Source organism: Cuculus canorus, chromosome Z (assembly GCF_017976375.1).
Source record: "Cuculus canorus isolate bCucCan1 chromosome Z, bCucCan1.pri, whole genome shotgun sequence".
In the NCBI taxonomy this organism is placed as follows: domain Eukaryota; kingdom Metazoa; phylum Chordata; class Aves; order Cuculiformes; family Cuculidae; genus Cuculus; species Cuculus canorus.
Genome location: NC_071441.1, coordinates 23944213 through 23969961, shown reverse-complemented (window position 1 = coordinate 23969961; position 25749 = coordinate 23944213). Strand labels below are relative to the sequence as shown.

Below are 25749 nucleotides of genomic sequence, written 5' to 3'. Positions count from 1 at the left end.
AGTGACAGGCACTAAGAATTATGGTTTCTCAAGGGAATGGTGTAGATACTGTGAAATGGTTTACAGCACACAGCAAAGAATAAACTGAAAATCCCAGAGCAGCAAAATAAGGGCTGAGGAGAAATCAGACTGCCTTGTAATTTGCAGCATGGAGGTAAACAGCAAGAACAGAGGGAGGGACAGCCACCTTCCCCCGCCTCCTCTTCTAAAGCAATATTGTTACAAAATAGTGGTTGCAAAATCATCAGGAATAGATTCAGACTAGAAACTAATCAAAAGAATGAAGTCCTGGCAGACACTTCCAGTAAGAACAGAGGAGAAAGATATTCTAATTCATTTTAGAATAGGCTTTACTATTTTTGCAGTTTACTATTTCTTGCATACCTGTGACAGAAAAAAACCTCTCCAGTTTGATGTTTGGAGTTCCAGCAGAGCTCTGTGCCAACGAGACACAGACCACTGAGAGCTCAGCAGTAAACACAAAGTTCTAAATCCTGATATTTAGCACAGTATTAAAACAAAAATTGCAGAGATGCACTGGAGTTTATTTTTGGAAACAGGCAGCAAGATTTAACATTCTTCAAGAACATGAAAATCGAAAGCCTACCAAGGATTTTAAATACATCCAGAAATCTGTACTGAATGCAAACGCTTTTCACATCTGCTTAAAAAGTTTGAAATTAAACCCAGTGAAATCAAGAGTCTTTGCAAGAATAAAGCCAGCAAAATAAGGTGGTGGCTACCTGAAGACATCTGCTGTGAAGGATGTATCCTGTAAATATTGTATCTTCACTGATCTTAGAAAATTTATCTTTCACATCTCAGAAGCATTTGACATTTACTGACACTGGATGTTTCAAAAACATCTGCTATTCTGTTAGAAGTACTTCCTTCAAAATGTTTGTCCCTGCTAATTTGTCCCTTGCTAATTTTATGACTGTGCTCCTAGTCTGTTTTCAAAAAAGGGGAGAGCAGTGAAGGTAGGCAGGTAGCAGACTGGGAGACAGAGAGCAGTGGGGAGAACAGGGAAATTTGCAGATCACATTGTCTTTTTCAACTCCACAAAGTTTGAAATTGATAATGGGAAACTGGAGACAATAAGGGAGATAGGGTATTTTCCACACTATTTTTCAAACAATTTTTTGCCATCATTAAATGAAAACTGAGCATTCAATGTGATAAGACTAAATCTTAAATAAGGATAATAAAAAAAAAATTATAACTTCAAAAAAAAAAAAAAAAGGAAAAAACAAATGCTTAAGTCATGAAGGCAACGCAGTTTTAAAATCCTGGCCTAGGAAGATGCCCCTAGTCCTCTCACTTATACATTATCTTCTGAGATGATTCTCAGAAATATATAAAGCCCATTAGTCCATTAATGAATTTCACAAATTCCAGTCATTGCCTCTTCTGATACAATTTCCCATTAAACTTGCCTATTTTCATTGACTTTTGAAAAATCAAACCATTAAACCTCATAAATATAAAAATCAAAAGACATCATTTTTTCCTGTAAAGATTTCAACAAATAACTATGACAACAATCTAGGTCAGAAGCATAAAAAAATCATATTTCTGTTTCTTTGCAAAAAAAGACTTAGATACTTACTCCCTAGAGTAAAATTATTTCTGCTTGGAAAGCAAAGAGTGGTGTCTATACCAATGATCTCTGCCTCCCAACTGCAGCTCTTCAGGTATAACCACAGTTTGAGGGAATATTGAAGAGAATATTACTTTTCTAAAACAGAATTGATAACATTGTGCATACCTCAAACTAAGAACTGTAAAATGGACAACTTCCTGACAATCCTCTTAGAATTACCAATTGTCTGCTGCCATTACCTTAATTTTAATGAATTCAGTAGTCTACTCAACTCATACCATTCACTCTATCCTTCATTTCTTTTCCATGACTCAAATAATGAAGCACTAATCTTACAGATACAGTGTAAAGAAATGGTGTGAGAGACCTAGGATAAAGCCTAAATCACTACACTTTAACCTTCAGCACAGACCAATGCAGAATTTGGCTGACTTGTTAGATTTGACCCTAAGCAAAAAGTTATAGTTGGGCTTAAAGCTTTTCCAAGTTTAGGGCATTTAGCCTCTCCAACAAAACAATGTCACTAATGATATTGATATTTAGATACTTTCAGTGGAGATTGATATTCTCTGACCAAATACTAATTACAGAAGTATATTTTTAAAGTCCATCCCTACTTAAAAATTAATATACTAAGAGTCAAAATATATCAGACAGAGTCTACGTAAACTGTAATCTACTGGTAGACTTGCAAAGTTTTATATCTTGTGGAAAAGAATGGTATGAAAACATACATTTCACAAAAAAAACCCTCTAATGTTAGATACTGCTTTGTAAGTGGAACAATCTTTTTGAGAAGATTCAGACTTAAAGGTAATAAAATTATTAAATACTTACTTAGCTCTGATCACATCACAATCCCTTTGGGAGAGTTCTTCCTGTTTCACAGCTATCTGAGATGACAAGTTACTGGACATCCTGCGCAACTCTTCGATTTGTTCTCTTGCCTCTGCTAATTCAGCTTCTAAACTCTGTAAAGAAAGCATTGGAAATATATTCAAGATAATGTACAAGAAAGAGTTAAAATCTACTACATACATAAACACACAGATATGCACATACATATATGCATCTATTTATTGTTGTCTAAGAAACCATAAATATAATAGTTATATGTGCATGTATGAAAAGATGTAAATACCAGAAGAAAGGTATATTTCAAATTTCAGGTTGTCATCTTTTCTTTACTATACGAAGTCTTGCTTAATTCATTTGGTTGCTGCATATGGAAGGAGACTCCTGAAACAATTAAACTAAGCCTCGTTTTCTGTGTGCAAATCAAACAGAAAAAAACCTACACCTAACAAAAACCAGCTATACGTTTATTGTCTCAAGTTCTCAAAAAAAATCATAGTTCTGCACACATGAAGTAAGAAGCACAGACACAGATTAAATTTAGAGACTGCAGGTTAAATCTGCTCTGATTTTGCACTTCTAATTCAGTATAAGGGGTACGTTTTTTTCTGGAAAAGAAACAGCATACAAGAAAACTTCTGGAAACGGTTGTTGAAAACAATGTAAACAAGCAATAGTTTGCTTTTTACAGTAGGCCTTACTCTAAAAGGCAGGCAACAAAGTATGAAGTTATATCTGGGAAATATAGCAGGAAGACCTTTGATCTCAAAGGTCTTTTCCAGCCTAGGGATTTTATGATTCTACAGGGAATTGGGTTTGGTTAGCCTAGAGAAGAGGAGACTGAGGGGAGACCTTATCACTGTCTACAGCTGCCTGAAAGGAAGTTGTAGGGAGTTGGTTGATGGTCTCTATGCTCAAGTGATAGGACCAAAGAGAATGGCCTCAAGCTGCGCCAGGGGAGATTCAGATTTGACATTAGGAAAAACTTCTTCACTGAAAGGGTTATTCACTGGAACAGGCTGCCCAGGGAGGTGATTGAGTCACCATTCCTGGAAGTGTTTAAAAGACGTGTAGATGAAGTGCTTAGGGACACGGTTTAGCAGTGGACAGGTACAGTTGGACTTGATGATCTCAAAGGTCTTTTCCTATCTAGGGATTCTATCACTCAAAGCAGCTTACTCAAGCAAGACTTTGATCTCTACATAGTGACCACACTAGAGTTCTCTACAGGTTCAGCAGCTTAGAATAGTACTTCAGTCCTTAAGAAGCTTTATATGACTATTCTCCCAGAGTGATTTAAGATAAGAATAGAAATAGAAACATGACAGTAATGTCTGGAGAATAGTTTCAGTAGGTGTCAATGGCCTTAGACCTGGTTTGGTATTACGCTACTCACAGACACAATCACTTGTTCTTCTTAAGGTGAATATTCCAGGATTCATCAATAATTTAAAATAAATACGTTCTTGTAGGACAGCATCCCTAACCTACTTAGTTTAAAAAAATGAAATGCACATTCTTGCCTTTCAGCAAAGATGCCTCAAATACTGAACATACCAAAACATTTTTTTTAGCTGAAAAGCAAATAATTAGTTGTCTCTGTTTAAAATAGCATAAAAATGTCTTATACATATTTGGATCTAAAAGAAGTGTACTACAACAAAATAATTTTAATTTGGACAAGAATTATTATGTCCTGTTAATAATAGTAACACTAATGTAAGGAAATAGCAAAATTCATGACTTAATGAGGTTGGAAAATTATTTGTTTCATGATAAATCTCAGCCTATATACCTGGTGTAACTGACTGATAAGTCATTATTCAGTTTAAAGGCCGAGCAAAAAATACTTTTCCTCAAATAACAAAAGCTTTCCAAATGACAGGAGACAGTTCATTCCATCAATGCATGAAGATGCTGGAGTGTAATAATGGGTTTATAATTTATAGCCAAATAGCTTAAGGCTTCTCCTCAGCATTTTTTTTTTCCACAGGTGCTAAAAGTTGCACATATGAACAAAAAATATAATAGTTCACACATTCTGTGAATAAATCATACTGGCTTATCATTCACATCACACTATAGAGTTGTAGAGGTGTTTCACGGGAGAGATTAAAAAAAAATATCTGGCCTTACCAATGCTTAAGTTCCCATCACTCATTGCAGGGTACAACACAAAGGATAGGTAACAAGTGATTATGTCATACACAAAAATGTAGAAGTTATATGATGGCAGAATTTAAAAACAGAAAAAAAGCATCTTTCAGTATTTCAACCCATTTGCGACATACACAACTTCAGATTTTGATTTCATCTAACAAATTAATGAGTTCAACCTTCTGAACTGATTTTGAGACCTGAACTTGTTTTGGTGGCATTCATGAAAGGACAAATCACGAAGATAGAGGCAAGGATCGATCAGTTATAGAAATAGCTTATATAGTGAAAAATCATATTATTGAGGCATATAGTGGATCTTTCGTACACAATTCAGAAATCTAAGACTATTAAGTAACCTACGATCTTTTACACTTAATTTCTAAGTATCTACACTTTTAAAAATCACATGAAATTTATTATGTTGCCTTTTTGTTGATACAGTAGCCAAGAAGGTAGTTTCATCACATAAGCAAGCAGACTGAGAATTTGTTAACACACAAATTCTCCTACAGGTGATTTTTAAATTAAAGTTAATTTCAGTTGTACATACAACTGTTTAGAACTCTATCTTTTAAAGCATGTTAAAGCAATGTAAGTGCTAATTAAAATAATTTAAGTCAAAATATCTAATAATTCAGTTATATGAGAAAGAAAATACATAAATTAGAGAAAAATACAAGACAGTAAAAGATATGCTACTTCTTTATAATAGTACTGACAGTGAAGTACAAAGACTAGATCTAGTCATTATTTCTAGCCAAGAAAATAGTAATCCTGACTAATATGAAATTTAGGGAAGTAGTAGAATCATAATTTAAGGTAAAACATTACAGAAGCATCTGGATCACTTCAAGCACAAGAGCTATGAACTCAGAAATCAGACAAAAGGCAAATTTAAAAGAACTTCAAACATGAAAAACACCACACAGAGACAAGGCATGAGACCGCATAGTTGTGCATAGATTGTTGATTCACCATGAGTTAACACTAAGGTTTTGGTATTTGTAGCTTCAAACCCTTGGAAAGTAACTTTTAAGTACGGCAGTTTTGTTCTCAATTTTTTTTTCTTTTTATGTACTACAACAGAAGTGAGAGCATTTTTCAGAGGTCCCATCTCAATAAAGCCCTCAGTTTTCAGCAGAGCTCCTTTTGACAAAGGTGGTTGTTTCTCAGAGTGTTTCACTCTGGAAGAGAACACATCTCTCTACTCCTTTAAAAGTTCACACCTTCAGACTTCAGGAACTTCAAAAAGTACTTTCCTAACTAGGAAATAAACAAACAAACAAACAAAAAAACTCAAAAAACGTATCACCACACAAACAAACGACTAATCAAGTCCACTATATTTTGTCTCCTCCATTTAAAATTTGCAGTCTGACATTTTTTATGTCTACACACAAAGGCCTTTGAGACTGTCTGACTTTGGGAAAGTAGACATTATTCTAATTACTAAACAATAATTAAGTACTAACTCCACTGAAAGAAGACTAAATAACTCAAACATCTAATTCATTTTTAAGTATGGAGACAGATGTATGCATAAGTTGACTGACTGACTACTTTTCCACTTCCACAGTTTACGGAGGCACAGAAAGCCGCTATAAGCCCTAGGAAGCACAGAAGAGTAATTCTAAATAGCTACTTCAAGATAGAAAGCAAAGCTCTATGTTAATTTTTTGTGCACTGTACATTATTTATCTGAAGGAATATACAGGAATGACAAGCCATAAAACGTTACTGCCACCCTTTCAGTCACCTTATCATGTCTCTTCTTGTTAATCTGTCTCAATTAGACAAATCTTTTAAGAAGTGCTCCTTAAATGGACAAACAAGCCATAGAGGCTTTTTCTCTCAATTTGAAAAAGTTGAATTTTATACCCCAATTCTGCTTATGGTAGGTCTAGAAAAGCCAGTGACAAGTGACACTTTTCTGCATGGAAAATGGTAAGAAACTGAAGGAAAAAAAAAAAAAAAAGGCTAGTAACATTTAGTTTGGTCTCTGAACAGAGCGCCACTTTTCCAAAAAGAGAATCTGTTATTTAGACATAGCATTTCTATGATGTAATACACATCTTAAAAGCAATGTTGAGGTAGGTCACATTGATAAAGTTTCTTTTTATTCTACAGGTATAGGAGGCTACATAAACAGTGTCTGTATGCATTATCTGAAATATTGTTAAATATAGTGTTTATTACTTAAAAACATGTACAAAAAGATACGCTGGTTCAACTCCCAAATTCAAGGATGAAAATAAGAGCTGATTTTCAGAAGGGGATATAGTTTCTGAATTCAAAATATTTTTAGCATCTTTATAATCATTTGAGAACAATGATACAATTCCATTATTGAAATTACTCATAAATTACTTTTAAAAAGTATTTCAGGCACATTATATTGGGGTATATATATTTCAACATCATCTGCAGCCCAATATTGCATAGTGTGATAACACTGTATTTGGGCTCTGTGGATAAGGAAATTATTCTTCTTTACTGTTTATAAGTACCCTGTTAAGACCGAATCTGGCATCCGATATTGATTATCAAGTGCTGAGTAATAGAAATGGGGAACAGAGGGAGAAATTAATTCAAAATGGAAAAATATTCCAAGGAAAGATATAGGGGAAGAGTATACACAAAACCAGTGATGAACTACAAAATAAGCTTTGTGTGTGTTTTCACAAATTATTATTTTACAAAATATAGATAAAAACCAATGAGATGAAATACTACTATTACCTAGAGGTCAACACATTCCTCTTGGAGACAGTATTTTCAATATGTTTCCGAATCCCTGTAGTAGTCTCATGACTACTTAATGTAACTCCATTTGCTAGCAGAGGTATATAGTCACTTCTCTAACATCACAGTTGAAGGAAAAACAGGCAAAAAAAAAAAAAAAAAAAAAAACAACAACACAAAACTCACAAAACTACAACAACAAAAAGCAGAAGCTGGGACATCAGACTCATGGATACATGAAGGCTGTCAGGGACCTGGGGAGGCCTGCAGTCACAGCCCTTTCCAAAATCAAATTCTGCTATGGGGTCTGACTGGGCTGCTCAGGGCTTTATAAAGTTAGGGGCTGAAATGTCCCAAGTATGGAGGTAGCCCAACCTCCATATGGTCCAATGGATGTGTACTATCACATGGATGTGTTCTCTCAAGTGTCTCCCAAATCATGCACTCTTAGTATTTCTTGAATTGTTCCTCTAGGCACAAATGCTTGGAGGAATCTTACGGAAGAAGGCTGATGCAAAACCAACATTCAGTACCTCTGCTGTACCTATTACCCACTGACACTTAATTCATCCTTCCATTTCTTTAATCTGTTTTTCCTTGTTTGTGAACAGCAGATCCAGCTGTGCATCATCCCTGGCTGGCTCAGGGAATACCCATCTCAAGAAGTTACCGCTGTCATGCTTTAGTCACCACCTCGACCTGCTCATGACACCACTCTGAAACACCAACAGTACTTATTCCCATCACTACAATCAAATGGCTGTGATGTGGTTTTCTCTGTCGAGCATGTCTTTTCAGCCAGGAAGACAGATACACTAAACAATATTCTGTTTTCATTGAAGGTGTGGGTAACAATGATTTTCCATAATTTACCCAATACTACAACCACTGCATTTGACAATTTGAAAATTATTACATCAGTTTAGTACACACTAGATTTTCTTCTTCAAATATCAACAAAACATTTGTTGTCCTGGTAATCCTATAATCCTATCACCATAACCACTCCAAAGGCCTCAATTTGCAAGAACTTTATTTCCTGTGTTATCAGAGCTGAATGAAGCTTTTTACAAAGAGTTTTTGTCAGCACAACAATCGGAATTGTCACGAACACCACTGAACTGCTAGTAGAGGAAAAAAGATGTTTCTATGCAAGATGTCGATTGGATAATTACTACATTGAATATACCAGAAGGTCATGTACTTTAGCCATGTACTTTGAGAGTGTAAAAGAGCACAGCCTAGGGGTTCATTAGCCATGCAAATAAAAACCATCTACTAACTAGATGTGTACATAAGCAGACATCAAACACTTTGATGCCACATTTGTGGTTTATTTCTTACAGGTATTTAAAAACAACTTGCTGATTTTCACCAGTAAGCAAGACAAAGCATCAGTTAAATAAAAGGTACTATATTCTGCACAATGTATTCAATTATTTCCTTCTTCATTTTATCAAAAACAGTGAAAATAACCTTATAATGTATTACATGCAATAATAAGGACTCTCACAGAGTGGAGCCCTCTGGAAGCTAGGACACAATTTACTCGAAACTGCAGTTAAAGTTTTAAAGTATTCTTCCCAAACAACAAACATCAAGTCTACTGTAACCAGATTACAGGTAAGTAAATTATACACTGAGGAAAAAAAAATCTGAATGATAATACTTTTAAGCTTTTATTGTGTCACATATATATATTTTATCTTAAAATACAGTATCTTTTATTTTTTAATGACTACATTTTAAGATGACTATTTGAAGTCAGATTCCTGCTTTGCAACATCAATTTTTAAAAAGCTGTGGGTCTTAAGTGAAGGAATGTAAATGAATGTAAGTCCCCACTGGCAGATTTGAATATATAACTTGTTATTTAAGGAAAATAACTTGTAGTGCAAATGTCTGGAGAAACTAATTCTGAAATAACATCCAGGAGTCCATTCCACTTTGTACCTTTATTCTGGCATCATTGCCAGATTTTTCTGTTCTCCATTGTGTTTCCTCCTTCCTCAGTTTCTCCAGGTCGTTTAGCAGGTCAGCACAGCGTGTATTTAATCCCTTATTTTCCTCCTCAAGGTTTTTTATAACCAGTCTGTTTTGCTCTTCCTTCTTCTGAGCACACTCCTCAGTGTCCTGTAGAACAGTACCACAAGGGCCGATAAACAAAAAAGTGAGAACTAATCAGCAAATATAAACTGTGCAGTTTTACCCTCACAGCAGCTTCTTCTATATTTGATGGCCAAGGTCACCTGTGTACTTTTATTGGCCTCTTTCTTGCAGGTGGAAGGGTCATATTTTTTATCTGGATGACAGCTTTGATGAGTACACATTTGCAAAGAGCCCATTAATTGATCAAGCTGCCTTTGATGCTGTCCCCAGCTATTTTTGAGACCCACACAGACATATCCTCCCAGACCTCGGCTTTATCAATTAATAATGCCAGTCCCATCAGAATCTAATTACAAGAAGCCACATCTTCACACTCCTACATTCTTTGCTCCATTTCCATCATTAACTATTTATCTGAAAGTTATAAAGCTTGGATTCTTGGCTTTAAAGCATCTTCCTTGGAGCTGGTATGTGAGAAAATGGTAAGCTATAGCAAGGCTTACAGCAATGTTTTTCTCCAAGCTTGTCACTTCCTGTGCCACAAAGGCTGACACTGCTTAAAGAACAACTTCAAAGCTACAATCTTGTGAAACTATGTATAAGTCAATATACCTTAAGTTCTTGGCTTTTATCTTTAAATTTCTGTTTCAAGTCACTGAATTCATTCTTCAAACGGGTATTTTCCTCATCCACAGCAATTTTTCTCCGTATTAAGTTGTTTATCTCCTGCTGCTGTCCTGTGAGTCTCTATTTAAAAACAAACAAAAAAAATGTTACTAGACAAAAAGTAATTGCAAAAGAACATGCCTGCACTGGATTTCTGACCTATGCATTTTAGACCTACAAAGAGTAACAGCCGGATATATGTAGTTTTAAGGCATATTTTTATTTCATTAGTAACTTAATTATGCTCAAAATGGCATAAATATACAACACAGTAACATAAATGAGGAGCTGAATATCTTGTTGCTACTAAAAAAAAAAGCACACAAATACAGAACTGAATGGAAATTATGCAGTCAAGCATTATTTGCTGTCAAGACAAACTCAGTCATTTCCAGAAGTTATAATTGATCTTACAGATTAAGAATAGTTTCACTCACACTTTTAGTATATCAAAAACTAAGTCAAGAGGTAGAGATCAAAATTCTCCAGAACAGATGAAGGTAATGAGAAGTAACTATTAAGGCACACAAAGAGATTATGATACAAAATATCTATAAAAAGGGAATCAAGTATAAATGAATTTACAGCTCAAAGAAAATAACACTACTCTGTTCAACATAGACAAGGGTTAAGTGTACCCACACACAAAATCTCACTGCCATCAAAAAACAACTTCAACTTTCTGCGTTTGACACTGGCATTCTATTCTTAAGAGGTTTGTATTAGAACACCCTCACTCTCTAGTGCATTAGAACTCTGAATTTTTCTTCAGGCGTTTGTTTTAACTCCACATACTGTTTTGTCCCTTTCCTTCCTAAATAAAATTGGCATTGATCTAAAATGTTTTCCTAGCAGCAACACTGTAGTAAGAAAGATGAAACTTAACTCAGGCCAAAAATGCAACTGATTTGCCTTTAATATACAACCTAAATGAAATGTGTTCAGAAAAATAAAAAAAAATATATCAAAAAGAGGATATACCATTGGATTATTCTACAATACTGCTAACACACATCAGGGTTTTCAACCTCCAGATACTTAAATCTGGTTTGCATATATGTCAGACAAATAAAGAATGAAAACGTACTGAGGAAAAACATGTAAAACAAGACACTTCACGTCATATCCAACAAAGATTGCCTTTGAACCCACATGTAGTAATTAGGGAAAAAAAAAACCCAACTATGTTCATCACCGAACTCACACGTAACTCACTCTCAAGAAGAAAAACAGGTATTACAGGTAGCAGCCCTGCACAGGAAGCAAGCTGGGCAGGGGTAAGCAAGGCTTGCTCGGCATGTTGAACAGTGTTAGTGCACCAGCATCCAGAACACCCACTCAGCACAAGGAAACTGTTCACAAAGCAACAACCACAGAAGAATGGGAAATTTTGGGAGTCTGAGCAGCAGCTTGAATTACCACCTTGTCCTCAAGATATCCACAATCTTCCCCCCGCATAAACCAAACACAAAGTAAGTCTTCTCTGCTCTTTCTGCTGCTCTATGTTGTAACATTTGACAACTAGCTTAACAGTCAATAAGTTACCTTTTCCAGTATTACCAGACATAAATCATCTACAAAGTCCAATTCCACATATTCTATTATAAGACTAAGGTTGGCAGAAATAATTTCTTTATGAATTATTACTTAAACCACTAGTGAGCTAGTGTGACAGTAAAGCACATGGACTAAAATGAAGATCTGTAGTGAAATTAATCTATGTATTTAGCAAATGTCTTAGTCATTAAAAATAAACATGACTTTATTATTTTGCATAGCTTGTTTCCCTGTTTGTTTCATTTTTCACTTTTCAACACAGACCTTTGTTTAAACTTTTTCAAAAATCACTGTGAATGTCTCTCTTCCATAGACCTCTTCGCTTTTTCTACACATCACTTTCTCACCTTCTTTACAAATATTTTTACTGTTCTATTTCTTCTCCCACCATCACCTCCAAATATTTTCCATACATTGTTCCTCCATATTTAGTAAATTAATGTTATCTCTCTGATCGCTACTTCAATCTGCACACTGTCACAAATGCAATAACACTTCTTGCAAAAGAAAAAAAAAAGCCAACAAAACTTATAGAAAATATACCCAAGCAAGAACAAACCCTACAGCTGATTCAGCAGATGAGGAAGGTAATGAACAGATAGTGTTTAATAAATAGTGCAGAGAAGTAGGAAGGATATTTTTTCCCACACTAAGAATTTCACTTTACCAAGAAAAAAAAATTCTTTGTTGTTCCTCATACTCAGTAGCACCCACAGGAGAATTTGAAGAACATACAAAGTTCTGTACTTTAATACAGGACTTCTAAAACATGGAAAAAAAAAAGGAATATGAATTGAAGAGAAGGGAAGAAGAAGAACAAAATATGAGGGAAAGTTGAAAGAAAATACAGAAACCTCATATTCTCATATCTTGGAAATTTGCCTTAGATGCCATTAATTCCAACCAATCAGACAAAAAAAAAAATCCAAAACCAACAAGCCAAGGACAGAACAAACCACAAGAAAACCACTCCATCACTACACATAACTAGCTTATATTAAAAACAGTGTTTAACTGTTAATTCCATCTCAAACATATAGTACTTCTATATCATGCTTTATAATATAACTAACTACCTACAAGAATATAACCATCTACAAGAAGGGTTCCAGGGAGGGTCTAGGGAACTACAGGCCTGTCAGTCTGACCTCAGTGCTGGGGAAAGTCATGGAACAGGTGATCTTGAGTGCTATCATGAAGCACATGCAAGAGAACCGGGTGATCAGGCCCAGTCAACATGGGTTTACAAAAGGCAGATCTTGCCAAACTAACCTGATCACCTTCTATGACAAAATGACTCGACTACTGGATGGGGGAAAGGCTGTGGATGTAGTCTTCTTCAACTTCAGTAAAGCCTTTGACACAGTTTCTCACAGCATTCTGCTTCAAAAACTGTCAGCCTCTGGCCTGGACAGGCGCACACTCTCCTGGGTTGAAAACTGGTTGGATGGCTGGGCCCAGAGAGTGGTGGTCAATGGAGTTAACTTCAGCTGGAGGCCAGTCACAAGTGGGGTTCCCCAGGGCTTGGTATTGGGTCCAGCCCTGTTCAATCTCTTTATCAATGACCTGGATGAAGGCATTGAGTGCACCCTTAGCAAGTCTGCAGATGACACTAAGCTGTGTGGAAGCGTGGATCTGATCTGCTGGAGGGTAGGGAGGCTCTGCAAAGGGATCTGAACAGGCTGGACCGCTGGGCTGAGGCCAATGGCATGAGGTTCAACAAGGCCAAATGCTGGGTCCTGCACTTGGGGCACAACAACCCTATGTAGTGCTACAGACTGGAGGAAGAGTGGCTGAACAGCTGTACAGAGGAGAAGGACCTGGGGGTAATGGTTGACAGCCGACTGAACATGAGCCAGCAGTGTGCCCAGGTGGCCAAGAAGGCCAATGGCATCTTGGCTTCTATCAGAAACAGCGTGACCAGCAGGTCCAGGGAGGTTATTCCCCCTCTGTACTCAGCACTGGTGAGACCACACCTTGAGTACTGTGTTCAGTTCTGGGCCCCTCACCACAAGAAGGATGTTGAGGCTCTGGAGTGTGTCCAGAGAAGAGCAACGAAGCTGGTGAGGGGGCTGGAGAACAAGTTTCACAAGGAGTGGCTGGGAGAGCTGGGGTTGTTTAGCCTGGAGAAGAGGAGGCTGAGAGAGATCTTATTGCTCTCAACACCTGCCTGAAAGGAGGTTGTGGAGAGGAGGGAGCTGGCCTCTTCTCCTAAATGACATGGGACAGGACAAGAGGGAATGGCCTCAAGTTCCACCAGGGGAGGTTCAGGCTAGACATCAGGAAAAAATTTTTCATGGAAGGGGTCATTAGGCACTGGAACAGGCTGCCAAGGGAGGTGGTCGAGTCACCTTCCCTGGACATGTTTAAGGGACGGATGGATGAGGTGCTGAGGGGCATGGTTTAGAGACTGATAGGAATGGTTGGACTTGATGATCCAGTGGGTCCTTTCCAACGTAGTGATTCTATGATTCTATGATAACTGCCCTACAGAGACTCATTCTACACGACTGTCACTTGGAACAGACTCCAAAGTTCGCCCAAGATTACAGATTCATAATCATTCTTCCATTTCCTCCAAAGGAATAAACCCCCCAAACCTTAATTTCAGATTCAGTAATTTGTATGAATTTTTTCTCAGAGATATAACCCAGTGCATAAGCCTTCTCAGCCCAGTTTGTTACCAGCAGATCTCAGGGAAGGGATAACAAAATTAAGAAATCTCCCCTTAACTAAGGACTTACCGCTTTAATATTTTGAACCTAGTAGACATCAGGCTCAATTTTCACTATTGAAAAGCAAATATTTTGGTTTCTGAGATATATTATTATAGTTACAGGAACAAATTGTTGCTGGCAGGAATGATTTAGTTGCATCTTTAAAAAGGTATGAATCCACGTTACCATGGAAAGTATGCTATTTGTTTGTCTCCCTCCCACTCCCCAAGTCCTTACAGAATTTGAGTATGCAGCTCCTTTGAGTCTTCCTTCCATCTCATTAATACTTGTTTAATATTTATCAAGACAAAGTCTCTATTTGAAGAACACCCTTAGAAATTCTACCTGTCTGAAAGAGCCTATCAGCTCTAACAGAGTTAAAAATTCACAAAAACACACTCACAAAATCTCAAAGAGCAGCTCCAGCTCTTTAAGGCATCTAATTTTTGAATACACAAGCTACATCATGCTACTGCTTGGTGTCATCATACAATGTGTAGAAGCTGGTAAGCATATGTCTATTTGTGAAGTTCATGAAAATAAAGATCTTTGAGTCCTGTTTGGTATGAACGGAATCATGAAGATACAAAAGTGCAACAAGCTACTTCGAATGTCTGTTCCTCATCAGTGAGATGAAATTTTAAACTCAAATAAGCTTCTTACTTTGCTTGATAATCAAACAGATCCAGAATCAGACTCACACATTAATTACTTATCCCCACAACTGACTCACTGAAAGACTTTATATCAATCAAAGGCAAATATGTCATATAATCACTAAGCAGCAAACTCCCCCGAGCAGTCTGCATTCATCTACTGCAGCAGCAGTGAAACTTTATTTAGGTAAGTTATACCTGCATGCAAAATATCCTGTTATATTTCAAAGTATTTTTCTTGGGCACCACTTTGTATGCTCTTATCTTTTCCTCTAAATGAACTGAACTTTTACTCTCATATCTGCTCACTGCACATGCTTATAAATAAGAGGGGAAAAAAACAGGACTATTACACAGGAGCCATAACTGGGCAGAAATAAGGGTCATAAAGAAGAATTTCTGAGATACAGACAATGAAGTAAATTATCATCTGCTTTTGCCTGTGCAGCCGTTTTTGCACTTTGCTTCCTCAATCTATGAATTACCTCGTATAGTAGGAGGAAGAGAGTAAAGATTGATTTCTTATAGCACAGAATACAAGCATTGTTCCTAAAAGACAACCCTGCCCTGGTAGGCAAGCAAAACAGCAGAAAAAACTCCATACCTGATCAACACATGGGGCAACCTCCCACATGAGGTTATTTTGACAGGCTTCACCAGATAAAAACACTCATCAGGAATTCATCTATTCCCACAGTATCTGCTGTTTTCGTCTAGATACCATAAAAGACACGCTAATGCTACACAAGAACAATCTCAATTTACATTTTGCATTGACTGCAGTCATACTTCCTTGAATAAAACAGGACAAAAGCAACGTTCAATGGGCTTTTGACAGCTTGGTACTCAAGAACTATAAAAAGCCTCATATAACGAAGACAACTACAGTACAGTTCCAAAGGTTTTTCCATAAACAACCTTCCAAATTCAAGAAAGAAAACTGTATTCTAGAAGTGAATTTGCTCTAATGAAAGCCTAAGGAAACTGATTTTACCCTTCTGTTTAGCTAGGAAGAATCAAAGAATAACCCTTGTATAGTGCTGGAGCCCAGAATGCTCTGAGCAACAGTACATACAAAGAAACAAACACTGGGACCTAGTGGAACAAGTTTTTTGATGTTTAAGAGGACTGTCATTCTAGAATTCATTTTTATCCTTTCCCATGGCATCTCTTTAGCTACAATACAATTTTCTTTCTTCCCTAATAATGTCAAATTGTTTAGTTGCAAAAACTATTCTTTTTTAAATACCTTCATACCAATCTGCAGAGGAAGCAAAAATCACATGCTAAGTCAAATTGAGAAAATGAGCTACGAAAACCACAGATCAAAGCTGAAGGGGGAAAACAGTCCTTTTTTGTCTTAGCTCTGAACATCCTGGAGCTGTTTCATGGCAATAAGATGTTTTAATTATCTGGTAATATTTCATTTTCAAGTTATTTTAATTAAACTTTATTTTTATCCAGTATGAATAAGATAGTACGACTGTATAGACACAGTGAAAGTGGCAACAAAACCAAAACTCTTTCATGCTAGGAGTCTGTTTCCAAAAAGAATATGAGTTAGGATACAACTACCAGGAGAGTTACAGACTGTTGAATATTACAGACATTATCAGTAAACTTCCAGTCTTCAGGAAAAGATTTTTTAATCCACTACATAAAAACTATGCAGAAAGGGCTGTGAAACAACTGCTGTACATAGTATTACTGTATTAAGCATTCTCCAAAGTTTTACATTTTTGGTGGGCAGGGGTCAGAAAAAGCTCAGTTCTGCAGTTTGGAGTTTGATCAGACTGCATTACTGAATCAGAACTGCGTACTTGTTGCTATAGTTTCATAAAATGTAGGTTATAGCAGGTTTTATTTCATGTCAGGAAGTTAATTCAGATACCTACTGATAGTTTATAAAAATATTCCTAAAAATCCATCTGGTAGAAATGCAAAGCTGACACATATTCAGTCTCTAGCTTCATTGCTGCTGATACGGAAATGCAACAGCGCACCTTGTTTCTGTCACTGGCTGCTGAAGCACTTCAGGTCAGGTTTTTTCCTGCATCACAATATTAAAGGTGTCCATCTATGACTACAATGAGGGGACATGCATTCAGTTTTCAAAAGTATCAGAGTAACAAATAAACATTACATTCTGTGCTTTCTTCATTACACTCTTTATCAAAGGCTTTCACTGTGCAGTGGTACATTTCCAAATAAACCACAAACAAATTAATTGGAACTGATGAAAAATTTAATTATTTTCCCCAAAGCAGTGACTTTTAATGAAATCCTGATATATTAAGCAGAAACAAGATTACTTTATTAGCAAAATTATTTTATTATAATTTAAATCTGAAATTATTATTCTTTCTTTTAAACTTACGTTCCTCAAAATTTCTACTTCAACAGTTACATGTCTATTCTCTCCCCTTCCTCATTTCTTTTTCCTCACCAAGTAGTCAAGTTTGATTTAACACATTCCTAACTTTCCCCCCTCCCTTCCAACTTCCTTTTTTTTCCTAGAAGAAACTGAACAGTAAGTAGACATCAATAAAAACGTGTCAGTAACATTTCATAGCTTTCCTTGATTTAGCTTTCTCAAGTTTCTCTTTAGATTTTTTTCAACTTTATTAACCCTCATGGTTCTAAACTTGGTTCTCACAGTTCTTACACACATCTTTAACAAATAACATTACTAGTCATATTCTGATATAGTACTCCCAAATAAAGAAAAGCACAAACGAAAATTAACAAAAGATATCAGCTCTTTCATCTCATGACTATTCATTAGATTCTTTAATTATTTTCAGACGCAGAATGAACAGAAGTTGTATGTAAATAATTCATGAAAAGGTAACCATATGTTATAGAAGTCATCTGCTGCACTTTGCAGTCTGTACAGTGTCCTTTCATATTCAAAATGACACTGGCTAGTTATAATACAAAACATAAGTTATTTTTAAATCCATACTGCTCTAAACGTAAAATGCCAACAGTGCTACCTGCTTCTACACTATCCTTCCAAAGGATGCCTGTATTCGTATCTAATTATTCAACTTAGAACTTGACTCCTAACAAAGACAGAAAAAACAAGGGAAAATAGCAATTGACTTATAATGGATTAAAATGTAACTCATGCAATAGTATTACGAGTACTTATCGTATTATTAATTTCTCTTTTTCACACCTGCCCTTACACTTAACAATCTTAAATATAAATAATAATAAAAAAAAAAAATCAATGAGAGGGGAACTGAAGTGGTAGAGCTTATTTGATATTCATACCACCAGAATTTTGTTTGTTCTTCCTTTTCCCACGTCATGCTTATCAGGACTCCTTAAGGTTAAACAATTTAAAGAATTGTTTCTGAGAAAAAAAAAGAATGAAGCTGCAATCTGACATCTGCAAATACTCCCAAAATCAATGAGAACTTTTGAATGCCTATTTCCATCAATACTAGAAGTGAAATAAAACATGGTAACTTAAAGATGAATACCAGGACAAACATTCATAAAATACTCCATTCAAGTGTGCTTACCTATCATTTCTACGCCGGAGAAAAAGAGTAGGTCTTTATTTGCAGGAGGAAGAAAATAAAATTAAGATTCTTTAAAGCTCTTTTTTAAGAAGATCAAGTATAATGGTTCTACAGAGAAGCAGACCATAAATACAAGCAGCTGATTTCATCCTGCAGGTAGGGAATACTCTACCACTAGTCGATCTTACTCCCCAAGTCTCACCTGACCCATAGATTAAGGAAGGGGCAAACAGTATAATCTATTATAAAAACTATGTTCCCTATTGCCCTTTTTGGACTTGCCTGATGTGATTAATTTGGTGTTTTCAGTGAAGTTTGCTATCTTAATCGAACCACTTGACAGAATTTTTGTATTCGAATATGTGGTGGAAATAAATGACAGCCTCACATAGTGTATCAGTCTTGCAAGCTTAGCATCTCACTTTCACTAGCATAAGAGGGACCATCTCAAGCCAGCAATCTGCTAAGTAGGTCATGGCACCAAGGAAACTTTTTTTTATGATGTGCAGCACCATTTCATTTCACTCAAGCTGTTCCTTACGACCACAGTGCAGCACATTCCTTATCTCATCTACTAAAAACAAAGCTCTACCACTCTTTTAATTTCTTATGATATTCTACAATCATTTGTATCTTCTACTGTACAGCCATAGCACAAGCACACATTCACAGAACCTTCATTTTTGCATCAACAAGGGAGCCAAATACTGTTTCTGGCATGTGTGCAATGGGTTTGCCATCTCTGAAACAAGGAATACAGAAGCTCCTCACCCTGCGAGGGGAAAATATTCAAGAGGTAGTTTTTCACAAAAACACTCCTCTGATTTGGAAATGAGACAAACTACCAAAGACAAGCTGTAGCTTCACAATAAATCCACTTCTCCCAGTATACCATATATTGCAGTAATGCATCTGCTAGATTTAGAGATTAACTGTCCATTTCCCTCTAATGACGATATGACAGCTCTCAGAATAACTATGGTGAACACTTACAATATAATCTGACAATGCTGCCACAGGTCTAACAAGACCTTAACCATCAGCTGTTCCAAAAAAATAATCCTCTTTCCTCTTTTGTCTAGCGATTCTCTGCACCAGGACAGACTGGATTTTGTATAGTACCTGTAACACAGCATTGTAAAACAGCACTGTGCAATACAACGATACTTTCTCTACTCCTTCCTCTCTTCCTTATAGCTATGTTTTGAAATCATGGAAAGCAGCAGCCCAGACCTCTAGGTCAGGCAGAAAATCCAAAATACCTCTTTAGATCCTATTCTCTCTACTAATTCCAAATCAAAACAAGTCTGCCAAAATGAGCTTTTCTCTTCATTGAAGAGATGATCTTGATGGAACTGGGTAACTTTTTTCTACACTTTCCTCCTCAGCAAGGCATTTACAAGGTCCTCAGAGCGAGTTAGCCTCTGTCCCTGGAAGCATGCATGACTATGAGAGACCTACAGAAAAGGATACCTACTAGCATCTTATCCTGACAAAGCAATATTTCATTATACTCACATACGTTAATGCTGCCAGATCAGGTGAAGTAAATAAAGAACAGCTGTTGCTACGATCTTTTCCGACAAGCTTCTTCCTAAGTGCGGTCAGCAGATTCATCAGGGCAGAACCTAATCTCAAGAGGCACTGCATGCTTCTTTCTGCTATGTGGTCCTTAAGGAACAACTGTTTTCTTGAGCTCTAGGAAATCTGCCTATATTCAAGTAAGGAGTCACGATATATAAAAATATCATCAATGTCCTTAAACAGGGAATAAAATCCAGCCTTACCCTCTTAAAACTCTATTGATTTTACAATGAAAAAAAAAATGTCACCACAGCCACCAGATAATATACTGAATACAGTTAAGAAGCTAATCTCTTCTACAGAAAAAAACCAGTTTCCAACAGCTTTTGAAACCATTTTTATTTCACGAAATAAGGCTATCGTATTATAACTCCAATTGACTAAATGATAACTAGTCCTATCTAGATTGAACAAGAAATTTCCCAAACTGGACCCCAGCTCCCTAGAGGATGAATGAGATCATAAAGATGACCTCCCTCTTCTTTCCAGGCATGAATATTGAGCTCTGCCAATATAAGAACTGAGAATTTCAAACAAGCAGAATGCCCAGAGGACAAGAAACATAACATTTCTTTACTTACCGTAGTTTTTCCAGCTATCATTTCAGGCTATCTTTGTAGAAACACCACCGAGAACACAAAGACTAAGTAATGAAGATCCAGAAGCTTTAGCCAACTTCAAGCTTGGCTACACAGGCAAATTAATGAAAAGATGAAGCCCGGATTTAGAGCACACCTATACAAACACCCAACATAGCGACTTTTTAGGGAGTTAGGTAGGAAAATTCCTTCTTCAAAATGGAGTTAAGCTATCTCATGGAAACATATTTTCAGCTTTCAGAGAAAGTATTCTTACTGGGAATTCACAAAAAAATACTAATGAGCTGTAAAGATACACTGTAATTTACAGCTTATGAATTTGTTCAGACAAACAAGCTCCAGGTATTAGCCACAGTCATCATACCTCTTACTTCAGGTAGCCTTTTATGAATAAATCAGAATCAGAAAAACATTCAACTATTTGAATAAAAATATACATTTTCCTCCACACCTTCCTCACTCAGACTAGGTCCTTAAAAAGATTTGTCCCTAAGTGTGAGCAAACTAACTAGAAGACCGCTAACAGGAAGGCACAAAGACATGATAAATCACTTATGCAGTTCAAAGGGGCTACACAAAACAGACTAGTTTCACCACTTAAGGCTGATCCCTTTTTTCAAGGTACAAGTTAAGTAAAATGATCTTCTTAAAGGAATAAAACTTCACTTGAAGTATCTATAAATCTCACCACTGGAGAAACTTTTTTTGTGAACGGTTTATAAACTTCACACAATCTCATCACTACTGACACATTCAGGCAAACTTGCTATTACTGAAATTATCCTCCTGACCCTCATTACACAAGAATAATCAAGGTTACATGCTACTGGAAATTAAGTATTTAGATGGCAATAATGCGTATATACATTTGTCTTAATTTAATAACATTTTATTACAAAGAAAAAATACAATCAGGTGAAGGTACAAAAGTTATGAAAAAATTATTAGCGTTAATTAATGCTTGATGGTAGAATTATGCTTCTTTCAATTGGACCCATTAAAGAGGCTCTAATAAAGATTAGCACAGCAAGCTGAAGATTTTCCAAGTGCAGATCATGAGGCAAGCTAGTACTATTTTAACCCCTCTGGAGTATAATCAGTTGATAAGATTTTGAAACATTACAATATGTAGGAAAAAAAGATTAGCCTTAGTTCCTCCACATCAAAATTGAAACCTAATTCATTAGCAATGTTACAGAAGATGTAAAACTTGTTACAGAAGCAGTAAACCTTGGCTATGTCTTTAATTTCATCTTCTAAAGAAAACAAGTGAAGATACTTTATCTACTGCATGAACAGCAGAAGACTGAGTTCCCCATTCCCACTATTTAAATTAACTGCTTAAATTCAGAAATTTTAATACATTCTTACAAAACCCATGCTTTCTGTTAAAAGAAAACAAAAAAGCATCAGTGATCTATTTGAGACATACACAAATATTATAGATTAAATACACCAGATGCAAAAAGTTTCCAAAGAAAAGGAAGAATGCAAAAAATTATCTGCAAAATTTGGCTTTCAGAAAAATACTTAAAATTATAGGATAGTGAGTTATCCACTTCAAGACAGTAGTTAGAAATTCTTTTCATTGAAAAAACACAGAGAAATGTTGTATATATGGCAAGCATACATCACTACTGAGAAAAGAGTTTTGAGAGTAAGATCATACAATGGTTTGGATTGGAAGGGACTTTTAAAGGTTATCTAGTCCAAACCACCTTCAATGAACAGGGACATCTTCAACCAGATCAGGTTGCTCAAACAAGTCCATGTCTTTCCTGCACTGAAAACTCCAGAGCTGAAAGCAGTCCTCCAGGTGTGGTCTCACCAGAGTGAAGCGGAGGGGGAGAATCACCTCCTTCTACCTACTGGCCATGCAGCCCAGGATACTGTAGGCTTTCTGGGCTGCAAGCACACATTGCCAGCTCATGTTGAGCTTCTCAACCACTAACACTCCTAAGTGCTTCTCAACAGGGCTGCCCTCAACCCCTTCTTTCCCCAGCCTATATTGATACCAAGCCTTGCATTGACCCAGGTGCAGGCCCCTGTACTTGGCCTTGTTGAACTCTTAAGCTTCGCATAGGCCCACTCCACAAGCTTGTTCACGTCCCTCTGAACAGCATCCTGTCCCTCAGTTGTGTCAACTGTACCACTCAGCCTGTGTCACCTGCAAATGAGCTGAGGGTGCACTCAATCCCACTAAGTCATTGATGAAGATATTAAACAGTGCTGATCCCAACACTAACCCCTGAGGAACACCCCTTGTCACCAGTCTCCTTCAGGACACGGAGCCACTGACCACCAAACTCTGCATGGGACCATCCAGACAATTCCTCCTCCACAAACAGCCTACCCATCAAATCCATCCCTCTCCAATGTATAGAGAAGGATGTTGTGGGGGACCATGTCAAAGGACTTATAGAAGTTCAGGTAGATGATATCAGTAGCTCTTCCCTTGTCCTCCAATGGAAATTCCTTTTTCACTACATCATACAAGGCCACTAGACTGGTCAGGCAAGACTTGCCCTTGTTGAAGCCATGCTGACTGTACCAAATCACCTCCATGTCCTTCACCAACCCATCTACAAGAAGGGTTGCAGGGAGGATCTAGGGAACTACAGGCCTGTTAGTGAACAGGTGATCTTGAGTGCTATCATGAAGCACATGCAAGAGAACCGGGTGATCAGGCCCAGTCAACCTGCGTTTACAAAAGGCAGATCATGCCAAACTAACCTGATCACCTTCTATGACAAAATGACTCGACTACTGGATGGGGGAAAGGCTGTGGATGTAATCTTCTTCAACTTCAGTAAAGCCTTTGACACAGTTTCTCACAGCATTCTACTTCAAAAACTGTCAGCCTCTGGCCTGGACAGGCGCACACTCTCCTGGATTGAAAACTGGTTGGATGGCCGGGCCCAGAGAGTGGTGGTCAATGGAGTTAACTTCAGCTGGAGGCCAGTTATAAGTGGGGTTCCCCAGGGCTCGGTACTGGGTCCAGCCCTGTTCAATGTCTTTATCAATGACCTGGATGAAGGTATTGAGTGCACCCTCAGCAAGTTTGCAGATGACACTAAGCTGGGTGGAAACATGAATCTGCTGGAGGGTAAGGAGGCTCTGCAAAGGGATCTGAACAGGCTGGACCGCTGGGCTGAGGCCAATGGCATGAGGTTCAACAAGGCCAAATGCTGGGTCCTGCACTTGGGGCACAACAACCCTATGTAGTGCTACAGACTGGAGGAAGAGTGGCTGAAGAGCTGTACAGAGGAGAAGGACCTGGGGGTAATGGTTGACAGCCGACTGAACATGAGCCAGCAGTGTGCCCAGGTGGCCAAGAAGGCCAATGGCATCTTGGCTTCTATCAGAAACAGCGTGACCAGCAGGTCCAGGGAGGTTTTTCTCCCTCTGTACTCAGCACTGGTGAGACTGCACCTTGAGTACTGTGTTCAGTTCTGGGCCCCTCGCTGCAAGAAGGATGTTGAGGCTCTGGAGTGTGTCCAGAGAAGAGCAACGAAGCTGTTGAGGGGGCTGGAGAACAAGTCTTACGAGGAGCGGCTGAGAGAGCTGGGGTTGTTTAGCCTGGAGAAGAAGAGGCTGAGGGGTGACCTTATTACTCTCTACAACTACCTGAAAGGAGGTTGTGGAGAGGAGGGAACTGGCCTCTTCTCCCAAGTGACTGAGGACAGGACAAGGGGCAATGGCCTGAAGCTCGCCAGGGGAGGTTCAGGCTGGATATCAGAAAAAAATTCTTCACAGAAAGAGTCATCGGGCACTGGAACAGGCTGCCCAGGGAGGTGGTCAAGTCACCTTCCCTGGAGGTGCTTAAGGAACGGGTTGATGAAGTGCTTAGGGACATGGTTTAAGGAAGTGTTAGGAATGGTTGGACTCGATGATCCAGTGGTTCCTTTCCAACTTGGTGATTCTATGATTCTATGAATCTATGTGCCTTAGCACAGCTTCTAGAATGTTCTGTTCCATCAGCTTTCCTGGCAGGTTTTTATTTCCCAATTCCCTCAGGACTCCGGGATGCATCTCACCAGGTCCCATAGACTTATATATGTTCCAGTTCCTCAGGTGGTCATAAAACTGATTTTCCTCTACCGTGGAAGGGGCTTTAACCCCCTGGTCCCCATCTTGTTGTCCATTGACCCAGGAGGGGTGAAGAGAGTCGCTGGCAGTGAAGACTGAGGCAAAAACATTGTTGAGTACCTCAGCCTTCTCCTCATCTGTTGATACGAGGTCACCATTTTCACTCATCAGTAGGGGTACGCTTTCTTTAACATTCCTCCTCTGGTTGACATACCTACAAAAGCCCTTCTTGTTATTCTTTGCTTCCCTTGCCTAATTCAGCTCCAGCTGCACCTTGACCTTCATGACCCCATAACTACAGTCAGGCAGTGTCCCTAGACTCTTCCCAGGTTCTCTGTCCCTGCGTGCAATGCCTGTGCAGTTCCTTCTTGCCCTTCCATTTGACCAGCAGGTCTTGACTCACTCATACTGGTCTCTTGCCTTCCTTTCCTGACTTCTTACACCTGGGGACTGGGAGTTCTTGTGCTCTATGGAAAGCATCCTTAAAGGTCTGCCAGTTCCATTCTGCTCCCTTGTCCCTGAGGGCAGCTTCTTAAGAGTTCCTACTGACTCACTCCTTGAACAGCTGGAATTTTGCTGTCTTAAAATTCAAGGACCTCACTGTACTCCTCGCCTGTCCCATATCCCTCAGGGCTGCAAACTCGGCCAGTGCATGATCACTCCAGCTGCCTCCAATCCTGACATCATCACCTAGCTCACTTGCTAATTAGCTCACTTGCTAATTAGCTCACTATGGAATTGCCTCTGGCAAGGTTGTCTATGGCCTGGGTTAAGAAGTTATCCTCAATACACTCCAGCAATCACCTGGATAGCCTACAGCTCACTGGGCTACTTCTCTAGCAGATGTTGGGGTGGTTGAAGTGCCCCAGCAGGACAGGT

At 37.9% G+C, this 25749-nt stretch overlaps 1 protein-coding gene across 5 annotated transcripts in view; it reads right to left on the bottom strand.

The window, feature by feature from the left end:
- Positions 1-25749, bottom strand: part of CNTLN (centlein) — a 199272-nt gene that overhangs the window by 135128 nt on the left and 38395 nt on the right. For all 5 annotated transcript variants that reach the window (XM_054053478.1, XM_054053477.1, XM_054053476.1 and 2 more), the window contains 3 exons: positions 10082-10216; positions 9314-9493; positions 2441-2574 (listed from right to left, as the gene is read on the bottom strand). In XM_054053478.1, coding sequence (XP_053909453.1) covers positions 2441-2574; positions 9314-9493; positions 10082-10216 — 449 coding nt within the window. The remainder of the gene's footprint in view (positions 1-2440; positions 2575-9313; positions 9494-10081; positions 10217-25749) is intronic.